At 34.8% G+C, this 26179-nt stretch overlaps 3 protein-coding genes across 6 annotated transcripts; 1 reads left to right on the top strand and 2 right to left on the bottom strand.

Moving 5' to 3' along the window:
- Positions 1-1988: 1988 nt before the first annotated feature.
- LOC107818906 (cold-responsive protein kinase 1) lies at positions 1989-10476 on the top strand. 4 transcript variants are annotated; one of them, XM_016644981.2, is made up of 7 exons: positions 1989-2009; positions 3363-3536; positions 5145-5257; positions 5672-5882; positions 5958-6195; positions 7513-7660; positions 9726-10476. In XM_016644981.2, the coding sequence occupies exons 2-7, from the start codon at positions 3452-3454 to the stop codon at positions 10050-10052; spliced, it is 1122 nt and encodes a 373-aa protein (XP_016500467.2). In that variant the 5' UTR covers positions 1989-2009; positions 3363-3451; the 3' UTR covers positions 10053-10476. The 4 variants fall into 4 exon arrangements, with proteins under 4 accessions (XP_016500467.2, XP_016500465.2, XP_016500466.2 ...); XM_016644979.2 differs by lacking the exon at positions 1989-2009 and adding an exon at positions 2116-2270; XM_016644980.2 differs by lacking the exon at positions 1989-2009 and adding an exon at positions 2252-2502.
- A 1144-nt stretch (positions 10477-11620) lies between these two features.
- Positions 11621-16083, bottom strand: LOC107818908 (clathrin light chain 1). The gene is made up of 3 exons (XM_016644982.2): positions 15779-16083; positions 12396-12549; positions 11621-12286 (listed from the first exon to the last, which is right to left on the bottom strand). Exons 1-3 carry the CDS (start codon positions 16039-16041, stop codon positions 11840-11842), a joined length of 864 nt encoding a protein of 287 aa, XP_016500468.1. The 5' UTR covers positions 16042-16083; the 3' UTR covers positions 11621-11839.
- Positions 16084-22520: 6437 nt separating this feature from the next.
- On the bottom strand, positions 22521-25767 carry LOC107818909 (epoxide hydrolase 2). Its single transcript, XM_016644984.2, has 4 exons — positions 25433-25767; positions 23980-24147; positions 23650-23885; positions 22521-23127 (listed from the first exon to the last, which is right to left on the bottom strand). Exons 1-4 carry the CDS (start codon positions 25718-25720, stop codon positions 22878-22880), a joined length of 942 nt encoding a protein of 313 aa, XP_016500470.2. The 5' UTR covers positions 25721-25767; the 3' UTR covers positions 22521-22877.
- Between the last annotated feature and the right edge of the window lie 412 nt (positions 25768-26179).

Below are 26179 nucleotides of genomic sequence, written 5' to 3'. Positions count from 1 at the left end.
TCCCGGGTCCACCAAAATACGTTTCATTTTAAAATCCAAAACATTAAAGAGAAATTACCAAGGTATCGTTGTGCGATAGTAGAACTCCATCGACGTCCTTCTTTGTTAAGGTGATATCTGCCTCGGCGACTTTCCGGAGTCTCTTATTGTGAGTCATCAATACCTTTGTCTTTTTTGCTACCGAAAAGGTTACACCATTAAACTCGTTCCTCCCAAAAATCATGTTGATTGTTAGTCGTGGAAGATCTTCCCCTATCTTCAAAGACTCTGCGTTGTCTCGGTTGTGGCCGTAGTTCTATTTAGCACGATTGCTTAAGAACTCTCTGAGATGGCCATTTTTTAGCAATGTCGCCACCTCCTCGGACAGATGTCGGCAGTATTTCTTCGAGTCCGGGCCCTTCACGCCGGTGGTGAATTTTGTCTATACGAGGGTTTATTTCTTTCATAAACCGCATGAGCTCGGTTTTAAAGGGATTATTACCGTTGTTGTTACCAGATCCGCTGCCGATCCCGGCCCTGTCAAAGCAGACCTCACCCCTCGGGGTGTTGTTATCGACCATTTGCGCTGTTTGGTTTGCAGGAGCACAGGGAGGAACTAGACCTCTTCCATTCGCGTTGTTGGAAGCACCCGATAGCGCTTGCCTCAATTCTATCATGGCCTAGTCTTGCCATGAGAGATGACCCATGATGTTGTTCTCTCAGGATCCTTACCGTTTCCGCAATGTGCTCGTCTTCAGCGTCATCAAGAGTCGCCTTCCGTACGTGCCGTGGATATTTTTCGCTATGAACCGATGTGGCTACGTCCTCCTCGTTACGGGTATCACTGATCGAATCTTGGTGTTGAGGCGAATTTTCTTTGGCCTCAACGTTGTGTGCCATGTTGTTATCGTTAGGTGCCATTTTTAGGGTTTTTTGCTAAGAAACAAATAATCAAACATATTAGTAATAGATACAAGGATCAACTCAATTACGCAATTGTCTAAGCCCCACGGTGGGCGCCAAACTATTTACCCGCAAAACTCAATTTTGCGAATTGATTTGATCCCAAAATGATAAATAAATTAAATAAAATACAAGACTTAGTGTTGAAATCGAGATAAGATAGCAAACAACTTGGTTCTGGGAGCAAGGCTTCCGAAGATAATAGTAAGAATATTGATAGACAGAAAATAAATTATTATTTAGCTTAGAATAATGTGTAGCATAAGTTTATCAGAATTGCTGTGTGTTACAATGGCTGTTGAAGTCACTATTTATAACTATACCTAGGGAACAAGGTCCTAGCATCAATCCCCTCTTAAATGACAATAATGGGTGTCATTGATGAATATATAACAGCATGCTATGAATGCCAAAATTCTCTGTAACGGATTGTGTATTTAATACTGAGGAATATTCTTCATTGAATGTCATCGGGTGACAAATATTTGTTTGCCCTTGTTAACAATGTTCCCTTCGGGGACTGTCTGGTGCCAACCGAAATTGTTGTACTCGATTTTGATTTCCACTTGCTTCGTCTTCCGTCTGTCTCCGGTTCCACATGTCATTCTAATTCAAGTATTTGATATGAATCGATTTTACCCTATACAATTGTGCAGAATTTCAGAAAGAAAAAAAAGACTTTTAAAACTTGTGGTCTAAAACAAACCATAAATACTTATGTGATTATTTTCTCATTAAGATAAATAATTTTTTTTCAGACAGACTGAAAAATAAAATATAACAGTTAAATTGAGAAAGAAAAAGTATTTTTAAATAAATTGGGATGGATGTACTGATTTTTAACTAAAGAATAAAATAAATAAATTCAGATGCTGAAAAAATCAACACCCTTAATCAGATTTAGACATAATATTATTTTTATATATTCAAAATGGTTGTTGTTGACAAAAAAAATGAAGATAAAAAAAAACAAAAACAAAGAGGAGTTGTGCAAAGGTAGAACTGAGCATCGTTTTCACAGTTCAACCTCACCAAATGAAAATGCTACTACAGTATGAAAAGCAAAGGTATAATAAGTCTTCTTCTTCGTCTCATTTCCACACGACGTCGTTTTCCCCTGTCGTATCTCCAATCAGTTGCGGAGTTGGAGTGTTGTGACCGGTCGGCCGAACCCAATAACTTTGATTTGAACGTGTTTATCCTATTAATTTTGAACCGAGTAATTTTTAAATTAAAATACCGAACCTAACAAGCTTTATAACCTACGCGCCTATTTTGTCCACCTCCTTCTACTTCTTCTACTCGCTCTGTTTTTTCCAAATTCTAAGGTACCTAACGATTCTTCTCTCTCTCTCTCTCTCTCTCACGTACACCCACACCCACACTTTGAGTTATTATTCAGGATTTGAATTGAGCTAGCTACAATTTGTTCTCCTGATTTTGGGGAATATTGTTTTTTTTTCACGCTCCTGTTAAAAATTGCTGGCTTTGTTGATCAACAGTAGATAAGTTAATTAGCTTATGATCAGATGAGTTTGAAGTGATTAAGCTGAATCTGAGGTAGAGGTTTTAATTTAGAGCAAATTGCAGAATGGTGATATGATTAGTCAAGAATTTTGATTTTTGGTACATTTGCATAGAATACTTGAAAACTTTAAAATATGCTAGTGCCTCTGTTTATATGAACCTATTTCTGTTTTTAGTCGCAAAAAGAATAAAACCATTCCTATTAAGGAAACTCTTAATTTTAGGATTTCAATATGACCTTTAATGAGAAGCTTTTACAAACACACAAATGTTATGTCATATTTTACAGCACAAGTTTCAAAAGATTTAGTCACAATTATGTTAATGACATGTGTACAACCACAAGTTTCAAAAATCTTGTACCCAGTCAAATGGATTCACATAAATTGAAGCGGAGATATTAAATACAGGGCGTGCTCATTTATTTTTAGATGAAAAAAACTTATACATGATGCATTTATTTATCTTTTTAGGGTTCAAAACCGATCTTACTAATAAATCATTTTCGTAGGATGTGATGCATATGCATATATGTACTTTATTTTTATTTTTTTTGTTGGTACCGGGAATTTTGAATTTTAGCTAATTGTTTCCTTCATACTTAATTCAAAAGAAACTTAATACAAAACTTAATATTTTTACTGTAGAATGCGTAAATTTCAATGGTTTACCTGAGTAGCAGAGCCATAGCATTTGGTTATAAGATGTGTTTCTTTTAAAATTGGTGTACGCCTCAATTACAAACTAGTTGGTGTTGGTTATATGAATTCTATATCCATTCTGCTCCATTTGGTCCGGTCCATACCCCTACTCAGTTTTTTTAAAGCAAAAGAACTGACAACATTTTGATTTGAATATATCTCTAAAACAGTGCACATTTTCATCTGTCACAGAAAAATTGGGGAAGGCTGACATGTAATTCACACGTCAGGAGGCATTATCGGTCAAGTAAGAAGATTGTCCTACTAAAGTACGGATTGAAATGAACTGCAGCTGCTTTGGTGCCTCAACTGTGCGGCAGAAAAGGGGTATTGATCATGTTCATAGAGATACACCACACACTGGAGGTTAGTACATAGTTGGAACTTGGATTTTAGCTGATCAGTTTTTCTCAGTTGCATGATTTATTTAGTCGTTTGATGAATTTTTCGCAACTTTATTGCCTTCAGCATTAACCCTCATACTCCTACATAGCTGGTTGGTCTGGATGTTGCATTGTCATTTTATCATGGTGGTTGCAATATTCTGTCGATAATTCCAATTCATTCTTCTCTTTCCTTTTTCTAGTTATCAAATTGTTTATAATGCTTCTGCCTTTGTATACTTGCTATTCTGAAATTCTCTTACACCCAATGTTAGTGGATACAAGCTGTTTAACACCTCCAGTGCACTTATCATTACTTATTTTGAGCTAATTGACATGCTTTCTGTAATTTATGCACCAGATTGAACAAGCGTTGAGCATAATTTATTTTGTTGCAATATTAAAAGTCAGTCAGCCTTTATTTCCTTCCCACTTGAAGAAATTCATGATGTGTAATGAAGGGAGTGATTTCTACAAGAATATTTTGGTACTTGATAAATATAATTAATATGCTTGCTATATAGATAATGACATGTTCTAGAAGCAGTTGGTGTTTGGATTGTGTTTGCTCCAAGGGGCCAATTTGTACTTGGCCCTTGATCCCAAAAGAAAAGAAAACGTCAATTGATCAACTACACTTCAATCCTAGGGTTGAAAATGTGGAGAATTCATTGTAATTAGACTATTTTTACGTTGGTTGCTAGGTGACTACAACCCTTCTCATTTATTATCCGGCTTGGGACACGGTATGCTTTACAAGGCCCACAGAGGTGGATTTCAAAGAAAAACACGATTTCATCTTGTTCCTAATTAGAACTAAGAACTGGTCAAATTTGCTCCAGGATCTGAATAGTGAGTAGTTGCCGAACATGAACTGATGTGGTAGGTTTAATCATAGAATAGCATTATAAGGGTCGAGAGGGGAAACTTTGAGTATTCCCTGCTCACTAGCTTGCTCAGGTATCTGTCTAAAATCATCTTATAAGTGGTTAGGATAAGAGGCAGTCAGTCAAGTGGCACAACTATTACTCCCTCCATGTCACTTTATGTGAACTTGTTTGACTGGGTACGGAGTTTAAGAAAAAAATGAAGACTTTTGAAACATGTGGTCTTAAACATGCCATAACATTTGTATGGATATAATTCTTTTGAAACTTGTGGTCTTAAACATGTTATAGCATTTATGTGGCTCTAAAAGCCTCTCATTAAGAGTATAGTAGGAAGTTTAAGTTAAATTATTTCCAAATTTAGAAATGGTTCATTCTTTTTGGAACGGACTAAAAAAGAAATAGGTTCACAATAAACGGGAACAAAGGGAGTACTTTTTATGATAAAAAAAGTTCACTATACCAAGTGATATGGGAGAAGTTATACAGAGCCCTGCATCAATGATGACACAGTTGAAGGGTGAAAAAGTTCCTTCTAGTTTAGTTTTTGGGGCAACCATGAAACTTTTATTCTTGGTCAAAGACTTGACGCATCACATTTTGTTGCTGAAAATTTCCTTCTATCCATCTTTTTTCTGCAACAATTTAATCATTTCCTTTTGTTCTTCAATTTCATGTCCACACTAATATTTCCTTTCTGTCAGGCTGCTCCACTGCAAAGACAAAGAATTTTTCATATAGTGAATTAAGAATAGCAACCAACAACTTCCATCAAAGTAACAAAATAGGGCGAGGAGGTTTTGGGACAGTATACAAGGTTCAACTCTATTCTATAAATACTTCTCTTCCTTTTCATGCCCGAGCTTTATTACACGAACAGCTTGCATTTGCTCGTAATTTGCATGGGGCTATTTACAGAATTACATTGCTGGAAGGCCTGGAACTATAAGACCTTTGTGTTATTAATTATAGGTAGAGATATATTATCTGCAATTCTTTAAATTTTGCATCACAAACTTGTAATTATGTTATTTGATTTTCACATTTTCTGCCTCTTAAAGACAGTTATGCTTTGTAAACATTTTACTCTTGTAAGTTTCGGTTCATGGTTTTTGGCATATATGTAATATGAGATCAAGACTTTTAGAGAATAACAAGGTCCTTGGACTTAACTCTTGTGGTGCATTCACATGTTAGTTGAATGGTTATTAATTTTAGTGCAACTTTGTAGGGAACTCTAAAAAGAGGAGTAGAAGTTGCTGTGAAGACACTTTCTGCCGAATCAAGGCAGGGGTTGCGTGAGTTTTTGACAGAGATTGAAACCATATCAGATGTCAGACACCCCAATCTAGTTGAGTTGATTGGATGCTGTCTTGAAGGAAGTAACCGGATCTTGGTCTATGAATATGTAGAAAATAGGAGCCTCGATCGAGCACTGTTTGGTAAATTTGCTAGAAATTTAAAAAAATACTTCACCATTTATGAACGGGTTACTGGAAATGGTGCTTGCTTTGCAGGTTCCAGCGCTAGGAATGTTAAATTAGAGTGGGACACAAGGGCTGCTATTTGCTTGGGTACCGCTAGAGGTCTTGCTTATCTACATGAAGAATTAGTGCCGCATATAGTGCACAGGGACATCAAAGCTAGTAACATACTGCTTGATAAGGATTATAAGCCAAAAATTGGAGATTTTGGACTTGCAAAGCTTTTTCCAGATAATATCACTCATATCACCACACAGATAAAAGGAACTACGTATGTCCTCTGAATTTATTGTTGAAGCTTCAATGTTTTCCATTACTTGAAATTGGACTTTGTTGAACAGAGAGATTTAGTATAGTTAATACTTCCCGTGGGATGCTATAACCTGCTGCAGTTGTAGCTAAAGTGAAGAAAGGAGTGCAAGATAGTGCCTCAATACGAGTGTCCCCAATCATATAGATTTGCCTTGGGGTTTCAACGTGTGCCATTTTTCTATCTGGAGTCTTTGTCTATGAATATTCTTGTAACTGCTATAGGATAGAAAATTTATTACATATGATTTGTGAGAAGTGTAGGTATAGGGAGTACTTCCTATGGATAGAAGCTGGGGTAGGGTTGCGGAATGGAGTCTAGAGATGGCAATTTCCACTGTTCAAGGGACTATTTGCCCCTGCTCTACTGTACCTTCATGATGGGAAAAGTACTTCGGGAAAATTGGAGGTTGATATGGGGAAGATAGAATTTGAACTTCACGAGGAGTGGCAATTTTGGATTAGGCATTCACATAAACATTATTGTTCCCACAGTACACTAAATATTATTAGCTTTGTTTACCATACAATTATAGCTTACATATATTTTCCACTCAAGGTTCTTCCCCTGGTTTCTCTACTTTCAACTGCCTATCAGTATCTCTCAATTGTTCTTGTTTATTTTCTCTCAGTATTTGTTGGCGTATTTGGTAATCAAGTGCTGTTTGACCTATGAGCTTAGTGGATGTAAATCAAGAAGTAGATAACAAAATTATTGTGGATGTCAATAGGAAGGGTGCACATACACATGGGTAGAGCATTAGCTAGTAAACTTGAAATCACCATTCATCCGTGAGTACGGTGAGCGTGAGTGTGGAGGATTGTAGAATTTGGGTGTCTTTAAAAATCTTTTAGATACACCTGTTAAAAAATTTAGAAGGCATTTTTACACTCACCGGTACCTCTCCAATTGCCATATCTAAGTGGATTCTCCTTTTTAAAGAACTAGCTTGTCTGAACTGTGTTGCTTATATTGTACCTCTTCCAGTGCAGAAGAATTAAGGGTACACGTTCTTCATAGCATCTTGCTACCCTTGCCTGATAAATATGTGTATTTTTCCTGAGAATTCACTATTGTTTGCCCTATTATTGTACACATTGTGTCTACTAGAAAGGCAGCGGATTATCTAGCATCTGGCTCAAACTAGAGTGTTTTGAATGTTCTGTGTTATGGTGTAGATAGGTCTCCAACAGATGTTCTGCTTTAAAATTTTAAATGGTACCATGGGGTAACTGAAAGCAGTGTTCTTACTTCTGTACCTTTTTCTCTTCCACGCAGTGGCTATTTGGCACCCGAATATGTAATAGGCCGTCAATTAACATCCAAGGCTGATGTTTACAGTTTTGGAGTCCTAATACTTGAAACAGTAAGTGGCAGGAGCAGTGGCAGCGGTACATGGCAAGGGCAGAAGTTACTCCTGGAATTGGTGGGTAGAATTTTTAAATTCCTTAATTTCTTTCTAGATCTACCATTCATTTTCCCAATAAAATCAACAGTCTATTGCATGGTTTGTTTACTTGCATTTGCAACTAGTATTTACATATATTGATTAGTGCTATTTGAAATAAGAAAACTGCCAGGCACATCAAGATGTGATTCTGTAGAGAATAGAGGTGAATCCATCTCTGATAAGTATATATCAACCAATAAATTAAATGTGCCTCAATCTCAAACTAATTTGGACGGTTATGTGAATGACATATGGATATGCTCTATCCGGACACATTTTACTCCTCTACTGTAAATAAGTTGTCTTGTGAAAATCTCTGATTAAGGAGTAAATGATTATTCTTTTCCTTCTCCCAGAGTTGTGCAAAGTTAACAGTTGTTGGACTTTCACCTATATCAATGCGGTTTATCAAGCAAAGTATTTACATAGCCAAATACAAACTAGTCTGAATTAAGGTTTAGTCGTTATTACTCTTACACTATGTTCCTTATAAAACAATTTACACTTACTTTAGTTCCATCGTTTACCAGTTAGTCTTGTAGTCTTTGTCTTTTAGTCTGATTAGAGATTTGTATGTTAGAATAAGGATAGGTGTGAGATTTAGAGAACCTCTAATTTACCAGTAGTGGAATGCATATAGAGAATTAATATACTTCAACCTAAGGCATAGTTGCTTGAAAGAGTCTCAAATAAAAATGTGCAAGATGAGATTTTTAGATTCAGTGGGCATTTGGACATAAGAATTGTAAAATTCCAAAAAAAAGTGAAAAAAATGTTCACGTGAAAATGGTATTTGAAAATTAGAGTTGTGTTTGGACATGAATATAATTTTGGATTGTTTTTTAAGTTTTTTGAGTAATCTGAGTGAAAATTTTGAAAAACAACTTTTTGGAGTTTTTCAAAATTTCGAAAAAATTTCAAAATGCATCTTCAAGTGAAAATTGGAAATTTTATGAACAATGGCTGATTTCGGAAAAAAGTGAAAATTCTTTGAAAAAAAGGGAAAAATTTCTTATGTCCAAACGGGCTCTCAGCATGGGAAAAAGCATGAACAAGACAAGTGTATTTGAACCTGTTTCGTCCAATTTGGATCATGGCAGAGAGACAATTAGAAAGTGCTATTACAAAGTTGAGCTGATCCAAGAAGGTACCCATTGGTTAAAGATGTTGCTTACCCAAGGGCATGGCCCAATGGTCAATAAACTGGGAGGAGAACCATGAGGTCTCAGGTTTAAATCCCAGCCAAAAAAAAAAAGTGATTTCTTCCCATTTGCCTAAGCCTTGGTGGTCAGAGTTATATGGTACCTTTGCTGGTGGGAGGTAGCAGGTGTCCGGTGAAATAGTCAAGGTGAACACAAGCTGACCGGGATGCATCTGTCATAAAATAATAAAAATAAAAAGATGCTACTTTACAGCAATAAGAGATTGTGCTGAGTATGAAGGATTCATGTTATTCTGGGAACTGCCAGAGGATCTAAAGTCCAACAGTCCAAATTGTTGCCTCAGATAGGTGCTGTACCTTCATGTGATTGTTCACAAATGTGGGTCTGTGGTGTTGTTGAGGAAGGCTGCAGAGAGGCATTTCGATTTTCAAAGTCTCAAAGATGAATATTTGCTGAATTTAATTTTTCTTGTATGAATCTGTTTCTTTTTGCTTCTCAATGTCTCCCTTTGATTAGCTTATACTTCCATAATAAATTAAACTGCTAACATCATAACTGGAGTAGCGTAAAGACTGAAAGTCGGGAGGCAGCCATATAGTTTTCTTGAGCATCATTGACCAGTCATTCAAATAAACAATGGGCAAGCAACACCAAGAAATGTGAAAAAATATACCTAGATATGTTGAGATTTTTCTAGTTTTCAGGCTAAAATAGTGAGGAAACTTTCAAGGTAATTATAGCAAACATAATTTGTTCCTTTCCCTTTTTGGCTTCTCGTGAATCTATGAAACCAACTCTTGAAAATACAACATTCTAACATTGTTTTAACTGTCCAAAGTTTCTTTATTTAATGACAAACTTGAAATTCACTGCATCAGGCCTGGCAGCTCTATGAAGAGGAAAAGCTTTTGGAATTAGTTGATCCAGAACTGGGAGATTTTCCAGAAAAAGAAGTCGTCAAGTACATTAAAGTAGCTCTCTTTTGTACACAAGAAAATGCAAATCGAAGACCAATGATGAGCCAGGTTCTTGAAATGCTCACAAGAAACATCAAGCTAAATGAGAAAGAACTCACACCACCAGGATTTTTCCAAGATTCAGGCGGGGTTAGTGGTACGCAATCTAAGCTGAAGTCATCTGAAAGCAGTACAAGTTATCAAATGAGTTCTGTCCCCCTTACAATCACTCAGGTGATCCCTAGATAATCAATTTATCAATAGTGAATGACACTTGAACTTTTCATCGAGAATGAGTTGACCGCTTTAGTTTACTTAAGAAGAGGAAATGAGGAATATAGGAAGAAATTATTGCCAGCGGGGTTTTGGTTCAATGATAAGGATGCGGCACATTATGTGGGGGTTGGCACACATCATGAGTTTGACCCTTTCACGAACAAAGCCTGATATTTAAGTTGGGAAGAGAGTAGAGGGCACGCCTATACTCCTCGGAGTTTCAAATATGTGCACCAATTGGAGCTGGGGCAGAAACCATAGGGAATTTCGTTAGTATAAAGAAAATTAGGAAGAAATTATTTCAATAAATCATATTCTCTATTTTTCTAATTATTTGGTTTTATCCCTAAAGTAGTTCACTTTTTCGTCAATCTACGTTGTCCAACACTTTCTTTCTTTTTTTCCTTTTACTGAGAGTGAACATGGTTTGGAGGCTAACAGCCTAACAGTCTCTTGTATCTACTAGATTGATCAGACAAGTCTTATTTTAAAAAGGGCAGTCGGGTGCACAAGAAATCCCGCATTAACGCATGGTCCGGAGAACCACCGCATCCCAAGGGGTGTGATGTAGAAAGTCTACCCTAATGCAAGGGTTAGTGGCTGCTTTCACGGCTTGAACCCGTGACCTATAGGTCACACAGAGACAATTTTACCGTTGCTCCAAGGGTTCCCTTCCGAGAGAGGTCATATTGTATAATATTTAATTTTTAAAATTTCTATCTACTAGATTGATCAGACAAGTCTTATTGTAAAAAGGGCAGCCGGGTGCACAAGGAATCTCGCATTCACGCAGGGTCCGGAGAACCACCGCACTCCAAGGGGTGTGATGTAGACAACATACCCTAATGCAAGGGTTAGTGGCTGCTTTCACGGCTTGAACCCGTGACCTATAGGTCACACAGAGACAACTTTACCTTTGCTCTAAGGGTTCCCATACGAGACAAGTCATAATGTATAATATTTAATTTTTAAAATTTCTTTTACCTTTTCTGCTGTATTTCTCGTCTTTGTATTTTATTTGGATTCTTGTTCTAATCACTGCGCTGGAAAGAAAATAAATTTAAAAAGAAAAAAAGAAGAAGGCTCAATTCCTTTGCATGCAAACTTATATAAGTGTGCCCAGTGAGGGATCCACGTTTCAAATGCTCCAACTTTTGATGTTAGTTATACCAATTCCTTACCAATGTCAAAGTAAGCTTTTCAAAATACGTTACTTCGTGTTAACAAACACCATGGTACCTGCGAAATACGATTTGTGTCAACAGCGGCATATATAGTGAAGAAGCTACTTCTTCATAGACTGAGACGGACACAAAAGGAAAGAAAAATTACAACAGCAACAACAACAATCCAGCGAAATGTCACAAGTGGGTTTGGGTTTTGAGAGGGTATTGTGTACGCAAACCTTATCCCGAGGGGTAGAGAGGTTGTTTTCCAATAGACCCTTGGCTTAAGAGTACGAAAAGAGACAATAGATAGCAACAGAAAGCAGAAAAATAAAAAAACCCACAAGAAAAATTAAAGATAGATAAAAGATAACATGAGAGAGAGAGAGAGCGCTTCCTTATGAACATGAAAATCGTCTGGACTCCAATAATACAATAAAAGATTCTGATATTCAGAAAAACAAAATGCAGCTGCAGCTACCTCGAACCAATGGGATGTAAGAAAAGGACAGAATATCTAGTGTCAAAAAAATCATGACCAAGAAAGAAATTTGCAGAGGGAAACACACAACACATTATACAATCGGATAAAAATTAGGTTGCATTTTGATCATTCACAGCAGCAGGTTCTTCTGATATCTGAGGAGTAACACTTGAATCACTAACAACAGGTGCATCACCAGCAGCCGATGCTGTTCCATCAGCTGCTGCACCTTTAGTGTTCTTGACATCTTTCCCACCCTTTGCATCTTTTCCGTCCTTCCCGGCTTTGCCATCCTTGGCAGGTGCAGGAGGTGGTGGCAACATATGAGGTGGTGGGTTGTGCTTAAGCTTCACCAAGATGTGTCGCATCCTTGAAAGATCGGTAGGTTTTCCAGGTTTGGGCCCTTGGACGACTGCGATGGATGGCTTCTTCTCTTGATCCTTCTTCCGTCCCTTCTTTTCAATATTCGGAACCTCATTAGGAATGAGCTCCGCTATGGCTTTCCAATACTGTTTGTCAGCTTCTTTATGGAACTTTTCTTGATTAATTGAGTACAACTGCCACAAGAAAAAGAAGAAGAAGGGGAAATAAGAAGTCAAATTTAGAGAAACAGGCAATTTTGTAAGATGAGTATTGTGGATCTAACGCAATTCCCAAAAGACGTACGTTCTCTTTGTCTCGGTTATTGGTCTTATTGGTCTCAATATTGACCTTTCTTTTCTCATAGAATGCTTTCTTAAACTCTTCACCTTCCTCAACAATTTGGTTTCTGATTTCTTTTTCCCTGTTCTCATTCTCCTCAAGACGGATAGCGTTTTGCCTGCATCCCCACACAAACTGTAAGGAATCTACAGAAGGAAAGTATTACTCGAGAACCATTACTATTTTCACAACAAATATGAACTTTTCTCTGAATAGGAAAATGAAAAACTGATTTAAATCCAGCCAACACCACCAATGGACTCGGATACTTATCACATCAACATCACTGTTCACCCGTACTTTTCCTTCTTATTTCCTTTTAAATTAGTCTGAAAGATCAAAAAGAGAAGAGGCTTTTGCATAACCAATTATTCCCAAGATGAATAAGTTGATGAAACACCCAGAACATGGAGTGGGAATAGTTGTTCTATATCCCAAAGTTGAGGTTGCAACCTATAAGCTTATCTCCAAATAAGATTAAAAACTTTTTCCTAATTAGCACATTTGAGATTTTCTAAAGTTCTTTCACTATGTATTCCTATTCTCAGTAAATCAATTTTAGAAGAAGAATAATACCTCAAGCTGTCAAGCATTGCAAACATATTTGAGTCTTCAATCCGCAATCTTAAGAGAATAAGTGGAGTAAGTCCTAACCATTATAAACCCTTTCGAAAGCTCCCATACAACTGATGTTGACATATCGCATCCTTAATACCCTTCTCTACGTATAACCTGATGCTCCGGTTGACACATGGAATTAAGCTTTTTTTTGTTTTTGGATTTGGGTTTTTGGACTTTGACACGCTTATATTTTAAGAAGAGGTTTTGCAATGTGTAACAGATGCTACTTTTGCAACAAAGAAGAAGAGAATGGTAGTCATCTATTTTTGCATTGCTGAACGACTATGAGATCTGTTCCTAGCATGTTCGAATTGAAATGGGTCATACCAAACTCTCTGAAGGATCTACTGCTTGGTTGGGGTCGCAAAGGAAGAAACAAGTCTCTGAAGGAAATCTGGAAAACTATCCCCGCTTGTGTATGTTGGGTACTCTGGAAAAAAAAGGAACTCTAGCTGTTTTGAGGGCAAAGCAATCACTGTACAGGAGATGAAACATAGATGTTTGTGTATGCTAGACTTTTGGTGCAATTTTCAGGACGTATATGAAAAGACAGGATATAGAATTCATTAGCTCGTTTCAGGAGTAGGATCTTTCATATAGAGGCGTTCCCCACCCCCCCCCCCCTTTTTTTTTTTTGCATTAAGGACTGCCCATTCTTGTACATACCAATCACCTTCTTGGTGTCTGGTTTTATTATATTAATAGTATCTCTTGTTTACTGATCTAAAAGAAAAAAAGAAAAAAAAGAAAAAACCGAAGAGTGGACCTGGAGTTGCAACGGTAGGCTCATAGGTTAAGAAGTATCCTAAAGAGCTAAGTTAGTGGCTCAATAAGCTAAGTTGACGGAAGAAATCCAAATAGATAGAAAAACTAAATTATTAAGCCAAATGTAACGAGAGGATGTACTTATGACCGGGTAAAAACACTTACCCAAGTTTGGCTTGTGAAAGAATCTAGACAATCCAAGCCAACCTTAAGATAACGGATTGAGTAGTCGAAAACCATTATAAAACCCTTTATACAATCAATGTGGGATTTTTTATATCTCTTAACACCTTCTAACAAACATTACCTAATTAGTGTTACTTAAAAGCATCATGAATGTACCTTGCACAAGTTTTACTTAGTTTTGTATATGAAGTTAGCCTAGGATCTCATGCCATAAAAGGCGTACTTCTAACTCAGCCAGTCCAATCAGCGTATGGAAGCCTTCTGAAGATTTGAAGTGGTAGGAGGGAAAAGTTCAAAATTCATACAGCTTTCACTTTGTTTATTCTTCACACCAACCATCATATTTCTTCCCTCCGATTTTTCACCACAGCATATAAACACTTCATATAATCTAAATTTAAAAAAAAAATTCTATCCACTGCAAGGTTTCTTGCTAGCAATATAATTAAGTAAACAAGATCTCCAAATCTAACTAACAGTTATGAAGACCAAAACTTGCACCACTTTAGAAACTTCTTTCATTTAAATTGATGTATAACCATCATTTCCTAGCTTAAAAAAAGGGATCAGATCACAATGAATATTACTGCATTCACTCTAAGAACTACAGAACAATAACATTAAAAGATATGCTCAAAGTAACAGCATTGTGCTCTTACACTTTATCTTCAACCACAGCAAAACTCAAAAACAACTAGAGTTTTCATAGAGATCCATGAAATACTAACAAGGACAATTCAATGGATATAGTCAAGGAGATTTTCTATCTACCAGGTCTTACTTTTTTTGTTGGTATTTCATGTATATTCTCTATGTAAAAGATAACAAATTTTTTCCATTACCATGCTTTTTTTTTTCTGCCCGGATATCATAATGAAGAGCTTTACCCCCATAAAAATGTCAACAGAAACGGAAGAAAAAGTAATAAACTAGAAGATCTACTAGTATCCAAAAACAGATCTGCAAACCTCCCACAAAAGAAATAATTAAAGAAAGTGGTGAATCAAGTCACAATTTTGGCAACTGATTAGTCCAAGCAACTTAAACTTGCCAACTAAGCTCACTCCAGATATCTAAAACGGAAAAATAAAGCCTATCTTATTGATATTCTTGTCAGTTCTAACATTACCAAAAAGCAACAGATCAAACAATACCATTTATATCTAAGGAAAGCATATGCAGAACACAATCCAAATCAACAAAAGCAAATTCTAACTGCATATGGGGGCGAGTTGAGTTACAGGTACGGGCAATAACTAGGTACGGCCAATAACTTTGGCTCAACCCCTTATATGTGTTAAAAAATTCATCAAATAAGTACAAATATTTGATTTAAACCCATTAAATCAAATGAATTATGGTAGAATCCCGAACTCGAAACAATAAAGTTCAAATCTTGGATCTGCTTCTGACCTTTTAATCAAGAAGTAGCTATAGTAAATCCCCGAGTCCCAATTTACATGACTCTTTCCTATTTAGTCTGCACCATAATAATGTCACATTTCTATATTTAGAACAATTTAACTTTAAAATAGAAACCATTAAATATATATGTATAAACATTCAATTACAAACTCATTAACAAGGACGAGTTATCAATTCGATGGAAAGTTTAGAACACATAACCTTCAAATCCTGGCTCGCCCTCTATAGCGAGATATTTATGGATTATTTTGGACCAAAAATTCTAAAAGTCTATTTTTTTTTTTAAAGCTCTGCGTCAAATCAAACATGGCCACATAAATTGGAACGCGAAGTAAAAAAGGAAAGCTAACCTTCGCCAATCGCGTAAGGCAAAGCCTTCCTCACGCATTTCAGTAGGAGGAGGAAGTACCGGTCCATCGGAGCTGAATATTCCATCGCCGAGATCGTGGGCCCCACTATTTCCGTTGGAGATCGGAACATCGGAGGAGGTGTCGTCGAAAGGAGTTGATGATTGGTTCGGGTACGGATTCGACCCGAACCCGTAGGGATCGACCTGATCCACTGTAGCTTCCTCATAGCTGCCGTCCATGTTGAATGAATCAAACGAAGCCATTATTTGGATCTCTTCTTATTTATGTGTTTCTTTTTCTGTTGTATTTGGATCTTTGCCTTTTTATATACTTTACTGCTTGAAAAAAAAGAAAGTAACAAAGAAAGTGATATTACTGTGTTTACACTGTTAGAAAATGTTTTCTGTTTTCAATTTTGGGGTTTTAAATGATTTGAAAAATTTTACAGCTTGTTTTACCGGTTGTTACCTATTACATTGTATCGTATTATTATTTTAAATACAATATTTATCTTTATTATAATTTAGATTTTATTATATTATATTATTAAATTCATCGTTATGTATCGCTAAAAAATGTTACTTTATGTAATGACCAATTTGGCATGGTCGTGTCGTTATTTTTCTTTTCTTATCTTGTCCTTCCTTATTATTAACAACAACAATTATAACACAACTTGTGAAATTTCACAAGTGGGGTCTGGGGAGGGTAAATATGACGTATCGTGTGGTCGTGTCATTATCTTATTTTTTCTCTTCTTATCTTGTCCTTACTATTAACAACAACAACAACAATAACACCCTATGAAATTTCACAAGTGGGGTCTGGAGAGGTTAACGTGTGCACAGACCTTATGTTGTTTCCGATAGACCCTCGGCTCAAGAACAGTGAAAAGAAGCAATAATCAATTAATAGCAACAACAAGGTAAAAGGCACGAGAAGCAAATGGCAAAACATGTAATAACCAAGATCAAGACTAGTGCCAACTACTGGTAATAACTAATTATGACGTATCGTGTAGTAACAAGAAATTAGGAATAGGAAAATATAAAACTAGTGCTAATACTACTAGTAGGACAAGGAGAAACTCTCGATTACTTGTCAACTCACAACCTTAATTCTAGACCTCCACACTTTTCTGTCGAGGGTCATGTCCTCGGTAAACTGAAGTAGTGTTATATCCTGCCTAATCACCTATCCCCGGTACTTCTTAGGCCTCCCCTCTACCCCTCCTCTGACCCACCACGATCAACCTCTCATACCTCCTGATCGGGGCATTAGAGCCTCTCCTCTTTACATACCCGAATCATCTCAGCCTCGATTCCTGCAACTTGTCTTTCACATGAGCCACACCCACCTTGTCCCTAATAACTTCATTTCTGATCTTGTCTTTCCTGGTATGCCCCACACATCTATCTTAACATCCTTATTTCTACTACTCTCATCTTCTGGACATGAGATTTCTTGACTGGCCAACACTCGGCTCCATATAACATAGTCGGTCTAACTACCACTCTGTAGAACTTACCCTTAAGTCTTGGTGGCACATTCCTATCGCACAAGACACAAGATGCGAGCCTTATTAAATAATCTTAATTTATCTTTTATCCTACATTTTTATATAATAATTCTAGCTCGTACCCTACTTTTTCTTTGTGATATTACAAGTTTTTTCTTCAAATTATTGGGGTGTGACGTCATAAAACGATAGCAAACAATACAATCTATCCAAATATTGTATTCAACAAAACAATACAGTATTATATAATATAATACAATACATTATGAAACGATATCTAACAACCATCCAAACATGACGTTAGTCTTACTGATTGTGTTTCCATCAGGATAAAATATGAGATTGTATTATTTCATGTTTGGTATAATTTTTAATTTTGAGATTAGTAATTTTGGGATTGTTATAGTTAATATAGAGTAGGATTTCCAGAGTGAACAAATTAGGTTAGAGCATCAATGCATAGAGCACAGACTTCACTTCATAATATTGTTTTAAACACCCAAAAATTTGAAAATATGGATTTTAAAAAGGTGGATAAAGAAATAGTAAAGGGACTAATGATGTAAGTAGGAAATGAGGTCAATATTCTTAACACTGGCCAAACTTTCTGTACTATTTTCTTATGTGAAATATTTGAATGTTCTGCAATAAAAATATAGGCAGACTATTATATTGACGGAGAACAGGAATAAACACATTTGCAAAGCCAAAATACGATTTATAAGTAACAGTCACTGAACGCGATTTATAAGTTGTATTAAATGCGATTTATAAGTAATAGTAATTTCCGGATTGCTATGGTAAGTATAGAGTAATAAAAATAAAACAGACTATTAAAAGTCAAATCCAACATTTTTAATATTTGGCCGGTGTTAAGAGTCTTGAGATCATTTCCTACTTACACCATTAGTCCCTTTAATATTTCTTTTCGCACTTTTTAAAATCCATTTGTAGTTTAAATTATTGGGTGTTTAAAACAATATTATGAAGTCTGTGCTCTATGCATTGATGCTCCAACAAATTAATTTTACCTTTAACTCCAAATTTCAAGGTTTACAAGTCACAGAGAAGAATTGAAATGTGTTGACAAGAATCAGATTTTTTCTATATGTCCTTTTTGTTTAGTCGAAAAAATTGTGAAAAAATGAAATTTGAAAGGAAAGAAAATAAGATAAAAGGAAGAATGAAGTTATTCAAATTACTATATAAATATATTACTAATATGTTGGCTGAATTGGTTGGGTGCGCGGTTTCCCACAGAAGACCGGGATCGATTGGGATTCCCTTAGAAATTTTCCAAAAAAAAAGTCCAATTCCATGTACTTTCTTTATAAATCAGCAAAGAAAAGATAAAAGAAGAGTTCAAATAACTATCCCTCGTATGGTATGGAATATACAAACTCAAAAAGAAAAAATAAAGGGAAACATTTTCTTCTTAGCCCACAAACTTTATGTTTACAAGGTTAAGACTTGGTTTTCTTCACTTTCTCCAATTCTTCAACCAAACAACTTTAAACTTTTTCTCCCTATCATGTTTTCTCTTTCTTTCTCCTCAATCCATCCCTTTTTCCGCTTACAGCTTGTTTGGATGATTGTTACGTATCGTTTCATAATGTAGCGTATCGTATAAATATAATATTTGGATAAATTGTATCTTTTGCCATCGTTTCAGGATATCACGCACCATCAATATGAAGAATAAACTTGCAATATTATAAAGAAAAAATATGATACATGGTAAAATTATTATATAAAAAGGTAGGGTAAATGATAAAATAAAATTATTTAATAATAATGAAGGGTGAGATTGAGAGAAAAAGACAAGGTAACGACGCGACCACACCAAATCGGTCGTTACATAAAGTGACACATTTAGTCGTTATGTAACGACGGATTTAACGATACGATACAATAAAATTTAAGTAACAATCAAAACAAACATCGTATTTAAAGTAACAATATGATACAATACAATGGGTAACAACCATCCAAACAAGATGTTATTCTTATCCACAAGGAGTTCATAACTAATTTTTTTTTTATAACGGTGATGTTTGGGTCAGTTTGTGCGTACCTCGACTAATTTCACGGAATACCTACCCCTTCCACCAGGACAAATATCGGGTAATTATATTCACAAAAACTTAAAAAGATAAGATGAACTAACCTAATGTTTTTTTATATATCTCTACCCACGTAATTGGCCATTAGGCTACACTTGGGTGCCGGAATTCATTAACTAATTAGTCCCCCTTCCATCATTTTCTAGCCTTCTAAAGTTTTCTCCAACATAAATCTAGCTCATAATTATTAATAAGAAAAGGAAAAAACAAAAGGAATTTACTAACAAAATTGGGAGAATCCTATAGTTGGTGCAAGTTCTGATCACTTAAATACTAAGGAATGGAAAAGTGAAAAGAGACCTAAACCCATAAAGTCTAAAGTAAACATGTATCAAGCTTTTATACTCAAAATAATATTCTCTCAATTAATCTGAACTTGTTTCTTTTTTGGTCCGTTCATAAAAGAATAATCCTTTTCTAAATTTTAAAATAATTTAGCTTAAACTTCCAATTCCACCCTTAATGAGAAGCTTTTATAACCACACAAATACTCTGCACCCCTTTTTGATTTGTTTAGGACCACAAATTCAAAAAATCTTCACTTTTTCTTAAACTCTGTGCTCAATCAAACATGTTCACATAAATTGAAACAAATGGAGTATATATTACCATATTCTTGATATATACTCCCCTATTTATTTTTTCTACTAGTCTTATAGTACGCGTGTTGCGCGTGTATCTCGTATTAATGAATATAAATTTTATAAAAATTACGTAAATATTTCATTTTTACTAAATAAAAATTAAATAAAAAAATGAGTTCATACAACAATAATGAACATTAATCCTTAATTCTCAAATTGAATATACGAAAGTCCTCATATACTTTGTTATTTGGACATTCTTTAGGGATAGATTTAGGTTCTTTTCATTATCTTAATAAGGAGATTATACATGTTGATATAAATACTCTTATTTGTAGTGATAGATAATATCTCAGTAGTGATAGATAATATCAGTCAGCCACATATCCCTACTTTAATATTTGCTTGTTACATGCAATAGCTATATGCTAAATGGATTTATCGATAGTAGAACAAACTACGAAAATTCTATCAAAATTTTCTTTAAAAAGAATCACTTGAGTCGGTAATAGATATTAGCATTCTGAAAATAATCATGAGCTCTTGAGTATGATTTCTACACAATTTGCTTTAAATATTTGTCTTTTTCTTCTACAATTGACTTGCAACTGGAGTTTCTGGTATCTCAAAGTGAAAAACTTCTAATGTCACCTGAATTATTATTGTTCCGGAAGAAATAATTTTAAAATTACAATTTATTGTGAAAATAATTTTACTCGACTTACATAACTTATTTTGGTAGGATAAATTCCTAAATATTAGGAGTTTGTATATATTTCAAATAATGAAAGATATAATATTCAAACCATTAGTTAGTTTTAATGTCCTAAATATTAGGAAATACTAATCAAAGGATAAGTTTATCCGATATAACATTTATTTTTAAATGATAAAAAGGTCGATCAATTTAGTTTTAAAGTTTTGTGCTTTTATAATAATATAGATTGAATGAAGAAGAAAAAAATTGAAAAAAGAAGTAGAATTTGCCTACATATTTAGTAGTTTTAGTCTCACATGAATTTACCACATAATCAGAGTACTAATGTAATTTATTGAAAATATTAAGTGTAAGTAAAATTGTTGTTCAAAAAAGTTATTCATAAATATTAAAAAAAAATTGCTATATAGAACTGTTGCAAAAAGACGTATTCAATTTTTGTACTAACATCTCAAATAGTTGACTTTTTAAATGATTTAGTTAATATAAAATTATAATTGGTTCTAAAATCCTAAATTCTAGGTACATAATTTAAATAAGAAAAGATTTAATAACCAAATTTTAATGAATTTCTAAGTCCTAAATATAGAAAAATAATTAAATGACTACTTTGTCTAGTATAAAATATAATTTTAAAGGGTAAAAAAAGCGAACGATATTTCGCTAAGGGGTTTCGTGCTTTTAATATAGCCAGTTTTAGGATACGCGCGATGTGCGTGTACCCTATATCGATGTGTATAAAATTAAAAAAAAACATATAAAATCTTGAAAATAAAATTTTAAAATATATAAGCTCTTGAAAATGACGAATATTGATCCTATTTAGTCAAAAGTAGCGAATGACCTGGCTAAGCATGAAAACAACCAAGATAATCTTGAAAGATCAATGTTCTATTATGTATCCCTTTTTTGTTTTAATTTTGTATCAAAATGATCGTCTAGGTACTTATTACATACATGTCAACTTCAAAAAATAAAATAAAATAGTGATGGACCAACTATGTAGCTATATAATAAAAATTCATATTCCGTGATAGAATTAGTAACATGTTATAAGAATATCTTATTAGTTATATAAGATGAATTTTGTAACTAATTCCTATTTTGTAAAGTTAAGTTATGTAATAAAATTTCTTAGTAATAATATTAGTTTCTTTTTTACCAAAAAATTAATAATTTAGGTACTTCTGTAGATTAATTATGGTAATTAATTTTTTATCATAAATTAATAATTCATGTAATTATCCAACAATAATTACTATTTTAAAACCTAATATCGTATTAAATTTTAAGAATAGAAACAAACAGATTTAACAACAAAGCATCTACATGTTTTCTCCAACAATAATTACTATTTTAAAACCTAATGCCGTATTAAATTTTAAGAATAGACACAAATAGATTTAACAACTAAGCTTCTAAAAAAATACATCCTGGAATCTCCTTGTTGGAAAAGAAACTTTTCTCCTACTTTTTTGTATTCTTTTAGTGTCTTAATATTTTATATCCTTGGGAGAAGATATCAAACACTAACTTTTTTTATTTAGAACTCCTAAATATTAGGATTTTGATTTTGATTTTATCCAATGTAAAGTGTATTTTTAAAAAGTAAAAAAAACGAACGACATTTCACTAAGGGCCTTCGTGCTTTTAATATAATATAGATAGATATAGATTAAAAGCATAATGTTCCCGTTCTGTTCATAAATTAGTTTGCATAATTTAAAATACTCCAAATACTATTTTAAGCCAAGAAAATTTAAGACAACTCAGTTCAACATAGATATCCCTGCTATAATATATCAATTTCAAGCCATTCATTACACTTCAAAATTTCTACCAGAATTCCAAATTACATACTGCTAAAAGCTATGTTACTCGGACTCTCCGAAAATATTGCCGGGTGCATGTCAGATTCTCCAAAAGTAGCATTTTTAAAGGATCCGACACGGGTGCAGCGGCATGTTGGAGAGATCGGGCATCAACATAGGCTAAAAATGCAGATATCATTACACAATGGTTTCTTGGCCTCATACATTTATCACATAGACAAACAGAACTATGATAATATGACCAGTTAATAGTCCAAACTAATAGAGATCAACAACCAAATCGTAAAATGCATTTCGAGAAATCTTCATTGAAGGTTTTACGATTAACTGTTGCTGTGAAGAAAGTTGAGGAGAAGTTGATTAACCTCATCAGGCATTTGTTCTTGAACGAAATGAGTTCCTTCGGGCATAAAGATTATCTCCAAATTTGGAACGAAACTTTTCAGTTTTTCGCTCCTGGTGTAGTCTTCGATTCCTGGAAATTTGAGGACGTAATCCTTCTCGCCCATTAGCAGCAGTGCTGGAACTTGAATTTTTGGATCTGCAGTTAGGTTCGGTTGTTCGCCCATCGCCCTATAGCCAAAAAGAAGTTCATACTAAACCAAATTAAGAAAATATCAGTGAATTGTTTAATAGCTAACCAATTAGTAATGAATCCCAAAGTTGAATCTGCTGTGACTTCCCCTGCCATTATCTACCTAGTACAAGCTGCGAGAACAATTTGCATAAAACAATAATATTTGTGACAACTGAACATCTCCTATTGTCAATTTCATGGATCCAGTTGTAATTGTGGCATGTCATTTAGAGGCGAAGCTAGAAGCCCGAGTATGGGTTCGGCGGAACTCGGAACTCAGTAGCTTTTGCTGTACTTCTGTTTAAAAACTCATCAAACATGTACAGATACTAACCCAGTTATCAGTTTTAGTTTAGAGGTGGATCTAGAGTGAGTTGTGCGACTGAACTCGTTTTTGGTCAAACAATGTGTTCACTACGCAGAAATTTTAAAATGGATACTTAATAATAAGATCACCTTATACTGAACTCACTGACTCTAGATCCTACCAAGTCATAGGAATAAAAGCAATTTGTTACCTATAAGGAACCTGCAAAGCAGTTCGGAATCCAGATTTCTCGTATTTTGCACCATAGATTGCCAGATCTTTTTCACTGAACCAATAGGGCAGAGGAGTGCTTGGTTCAACCAAATCCAAGATTTCCTGATTTTCGTCAGCCATTGGTATTTCACTTCTAGAGAAGAGGATGTAGATTTTCCTTACAACTGTTTTAGCATCAAATCGACCAAAATCAGCTTCAGCTCGCCCAGGTTCCTGGTAAAACAGATTCTCAAATAGATATCGGAGGCAGCTAGCTAAAATAAGTTATTTTGAAAGAAGCACAATATCATAAAAGAAAAAACAATACCCTCCATCTTGAGATATAGAAGCCTTCGCTAAGGTATTTGTCGTAGTCGGATGGACCTGGGAGCATAAACGGCACCCCCATGGTAACAAATCCAGAGACCCTCTCCTCATGCAGAATGACAAATAAGGAAATAACAAAAGCTCCAAAATCTTTACCAACTAGAAAAACCTACATAAATGTGCACATACATTAGTGACGGTGATAGAGAGGGTGATGCGCTGGAGTTGTGCACTTTACACAGTAATATTCCTTGCAGTATTGGTCATATAACAACTATTACGGCTCAATATCAAGCAAGTTGTCGTTGGCTATATGAATCCTCATTGACCAAATTGCTCTATTTAAGCTCATCTCAGACCACTAGTATAATAAATATACATAAAAACCACTAGAAGTTCACTATCTTGGTTAGTGCTAACTGAAAATTTTTATTGGAATAATTACCATGTCAAATTTTATTTCTAGGCGAACTCGTCCATAGTGTAGTTTTAACTGCTTAAATATTGTTTGATGCTAACATATCGCATTACAGATAAACAACCGTAAGAATTTATGTCTAAACTATCCTTATCTATCCTTAAATGTCTCATTTAGTTAACACTCCACTAATTGAAACAATAAGGTAAATAAATGACTTCTTGTATTTCTAAATCATCAAATATTTTGAGATAATTTTAGTTCGCCAAAACAACTAATATTTGGGGCCGGTACGAGTAGCAAAGATAGGTTAGGAGAGGAAGTTCAGCATTTCATCTTTTGGTCCATAAAAGATCTTTTACAGTGAGGGCACCTTCATCCTCTTCAAGCACTATCTAATACCCCTAAATTTCCTCATTTTTTTAATTTTCTTTTAACCTGTTAACATTGACCTCACAAAGCCGCACCCCCCCCACCCCAACCCCCCCAAAAAAACCCTTTCTATCTCTTTCTCCCATTAACAGATTTGAAGGGCCTGAGTGTTTGTTGCAGCTAAACACAGTCTAGATCTGTTATATTAAAAGAAATTTACTCTAGAGTTGACTTTTAACACAGAGAAAAGTAAAAACAAGATCTTTCTTAGTTGAACAAAAAATAAAGTTTCCCTTAACCAGATGTCTCGAACTCAATTTGGCGGGGTGGATTAGGTGTATGCTGGAACATTGGTTTCAATGCCTTTTTTCTAAGTCAAACCCATTGCTCTACATCTAATTAGCAGAATCCAAGAAAATGCGCAATGACAAAGATGCAGAGCGGATTTGAAGTTTATGGATTCGTATTTTTTGTTATTGAGTTCTAAATTAATAATTTATACATATTTAATAAATTTCGACAGACTGGATCCACTCTATTAAAAGAAATTTACTCTAGAGTTGACTTAAACACATAGAAAAGTAAAAGCAAGATCTTTCATAGTTGTAACTTGTAATCAGAAAAAATTGTGCCCTTAACCAAAGGTCTCAGAAAAAGATGGTACCTTTGGAATGCTAAGAGCATCGAGGAGTCCAAGGAGGTCATTGTCAAAATCCAAGAATGTTGTTTTTTCTGTTTCTTTTGGCTGTTCAGAGAAACCATAACCTCTGTAATCAAAAGTAATGGCTCTAAAACCAGCTTTAGCCATAGGTATCATTTGGTACCTCCAAGAATACCCTATTTCAGGAAATCCATGTAAGAATACAACAGCTTGAGAAGATTTACTTCCAATTTCAGCTACGTGAAGTTTCAGTCCATTTACTTCTATGAATGTATACTTTATTACTTCCATTTTTTCTTGCTTCTTTTCGGTGTGTGTGTGTGTGTGTGTAAGAGAAGTGAGATGGCTATTGGTCTCCTTAAATATTATCGGACATTACATCATGGATTGACACGTGGCAGACAAACAACTACTAATAAGAGGCGTTACGTACAAGATATTATTAGCTTTACTACAAGTAGATAGCTACTACTTTATATGTTCCAATTTATATAGGAGTTGTTTTTAAAGTTGCTATTATCAATAGTCAGATAGACACTTTATATCTTTAATTATTATATATGACTAAAATAATACAACAACAGCAGCCTAGTGGGGTTTGGGAAGTGTAATGTGTAAGAGATAGAGAATCTGTTTCCGAAAGACTTTCGGCTCAAAAAGACAAAAGGAGACAATATGAGTATCACCACAGAAATCATAGGAAAAATAGGAACAACATGAAATCCAGAAGAAAGATGCAAAGCAAAAGCG

This window comes from Nicotiana tabacum, chromosome 14 (genome assembly GCF_000715075.1).
Source record: "Nicotiana tabacum cultivar K326 chromosome 14, ASM71507v2, whole genome shotgun sequence".
Taxonomy (NCBI): domain Eukaryota; kingdom Viridiplantae; phylum Streptophyta; class Magnoliopsida; order Solanales; family Solanaceae; genus Nicotiana; species Nicotiana tabacum.
This window is presented reverse-complemented; position numbering and strand designations above follow the sequence as displayed.

Excerpts from the sequence above, each read along its gene's own strand:
- LOC107818906 (XM_016644981.2), top strand. The coding sequence starts at position 3,452 with ATGAACTGCAGCTGCTTTGGTGCCTCAACTGTGCGGCAGAAAAGGGGT. Across the intron at positions 5,883-5,957 it reads CCTCGATCGAGCACTGTTTG|GTTCCAGCGCTAGGAATGTT; the intron begins GTAAATTTGCTA and ends CTTGCTTTGCAG. Across the intron at positions 7,661-9,725 it reads AGAAGTTACTCCTGGAATTG|GCCTGGCAGCTCTATGAAGA; the intron begins GTGGGTAGAATT and ends TCACTGCATCAG.
- LOC107818908 (XM_016644982.2), bottom strand. The coding sequence starts at position 16,041 with ATGGCTTCGTTTGATTCATTCAACATGGACGGCAGCTATGAGGAAGCT. Across the intron at positions 12,550-15,778 it reads GCCTTACGCGATTGGCGAAG|GCAAAACGCTATCCGTCTTG; the intron begins GTTAGCTTTCCT and ends GTGGGGATGCAG. Across the intron at positions 12,287-12,395 it reads ATAACCGAGACAAAGAGAAC|TTGTACTCAATTAATCAAGA; the intron begins GTACGTCTTTTG and ends TTCTTGTGGCAG.
- LOC107818909 (XM_016644984.2), bottom strand. The coding sequence starts at position 25,720 with ATGGAAGTAATAAAGTATACATTCATAGAAGTAAATGGACTGAAACTT. Across the intron at positions 24,148-25,432 it reads ATGCTCTTAGCATTCCAAAG|GTTTTTCTAGTTGGTAAAGA; the intron begins GTACCATCTTTT and ends ACATTTATGTAG. Across the intron at positions 23,886-23,979 it reads TCTATATCTCAAGATGGAGG|GAACCTGGGCGAGCTGAAGC; the intron begins GTATTGTTTTTT and ends CTGTTTTACCAG.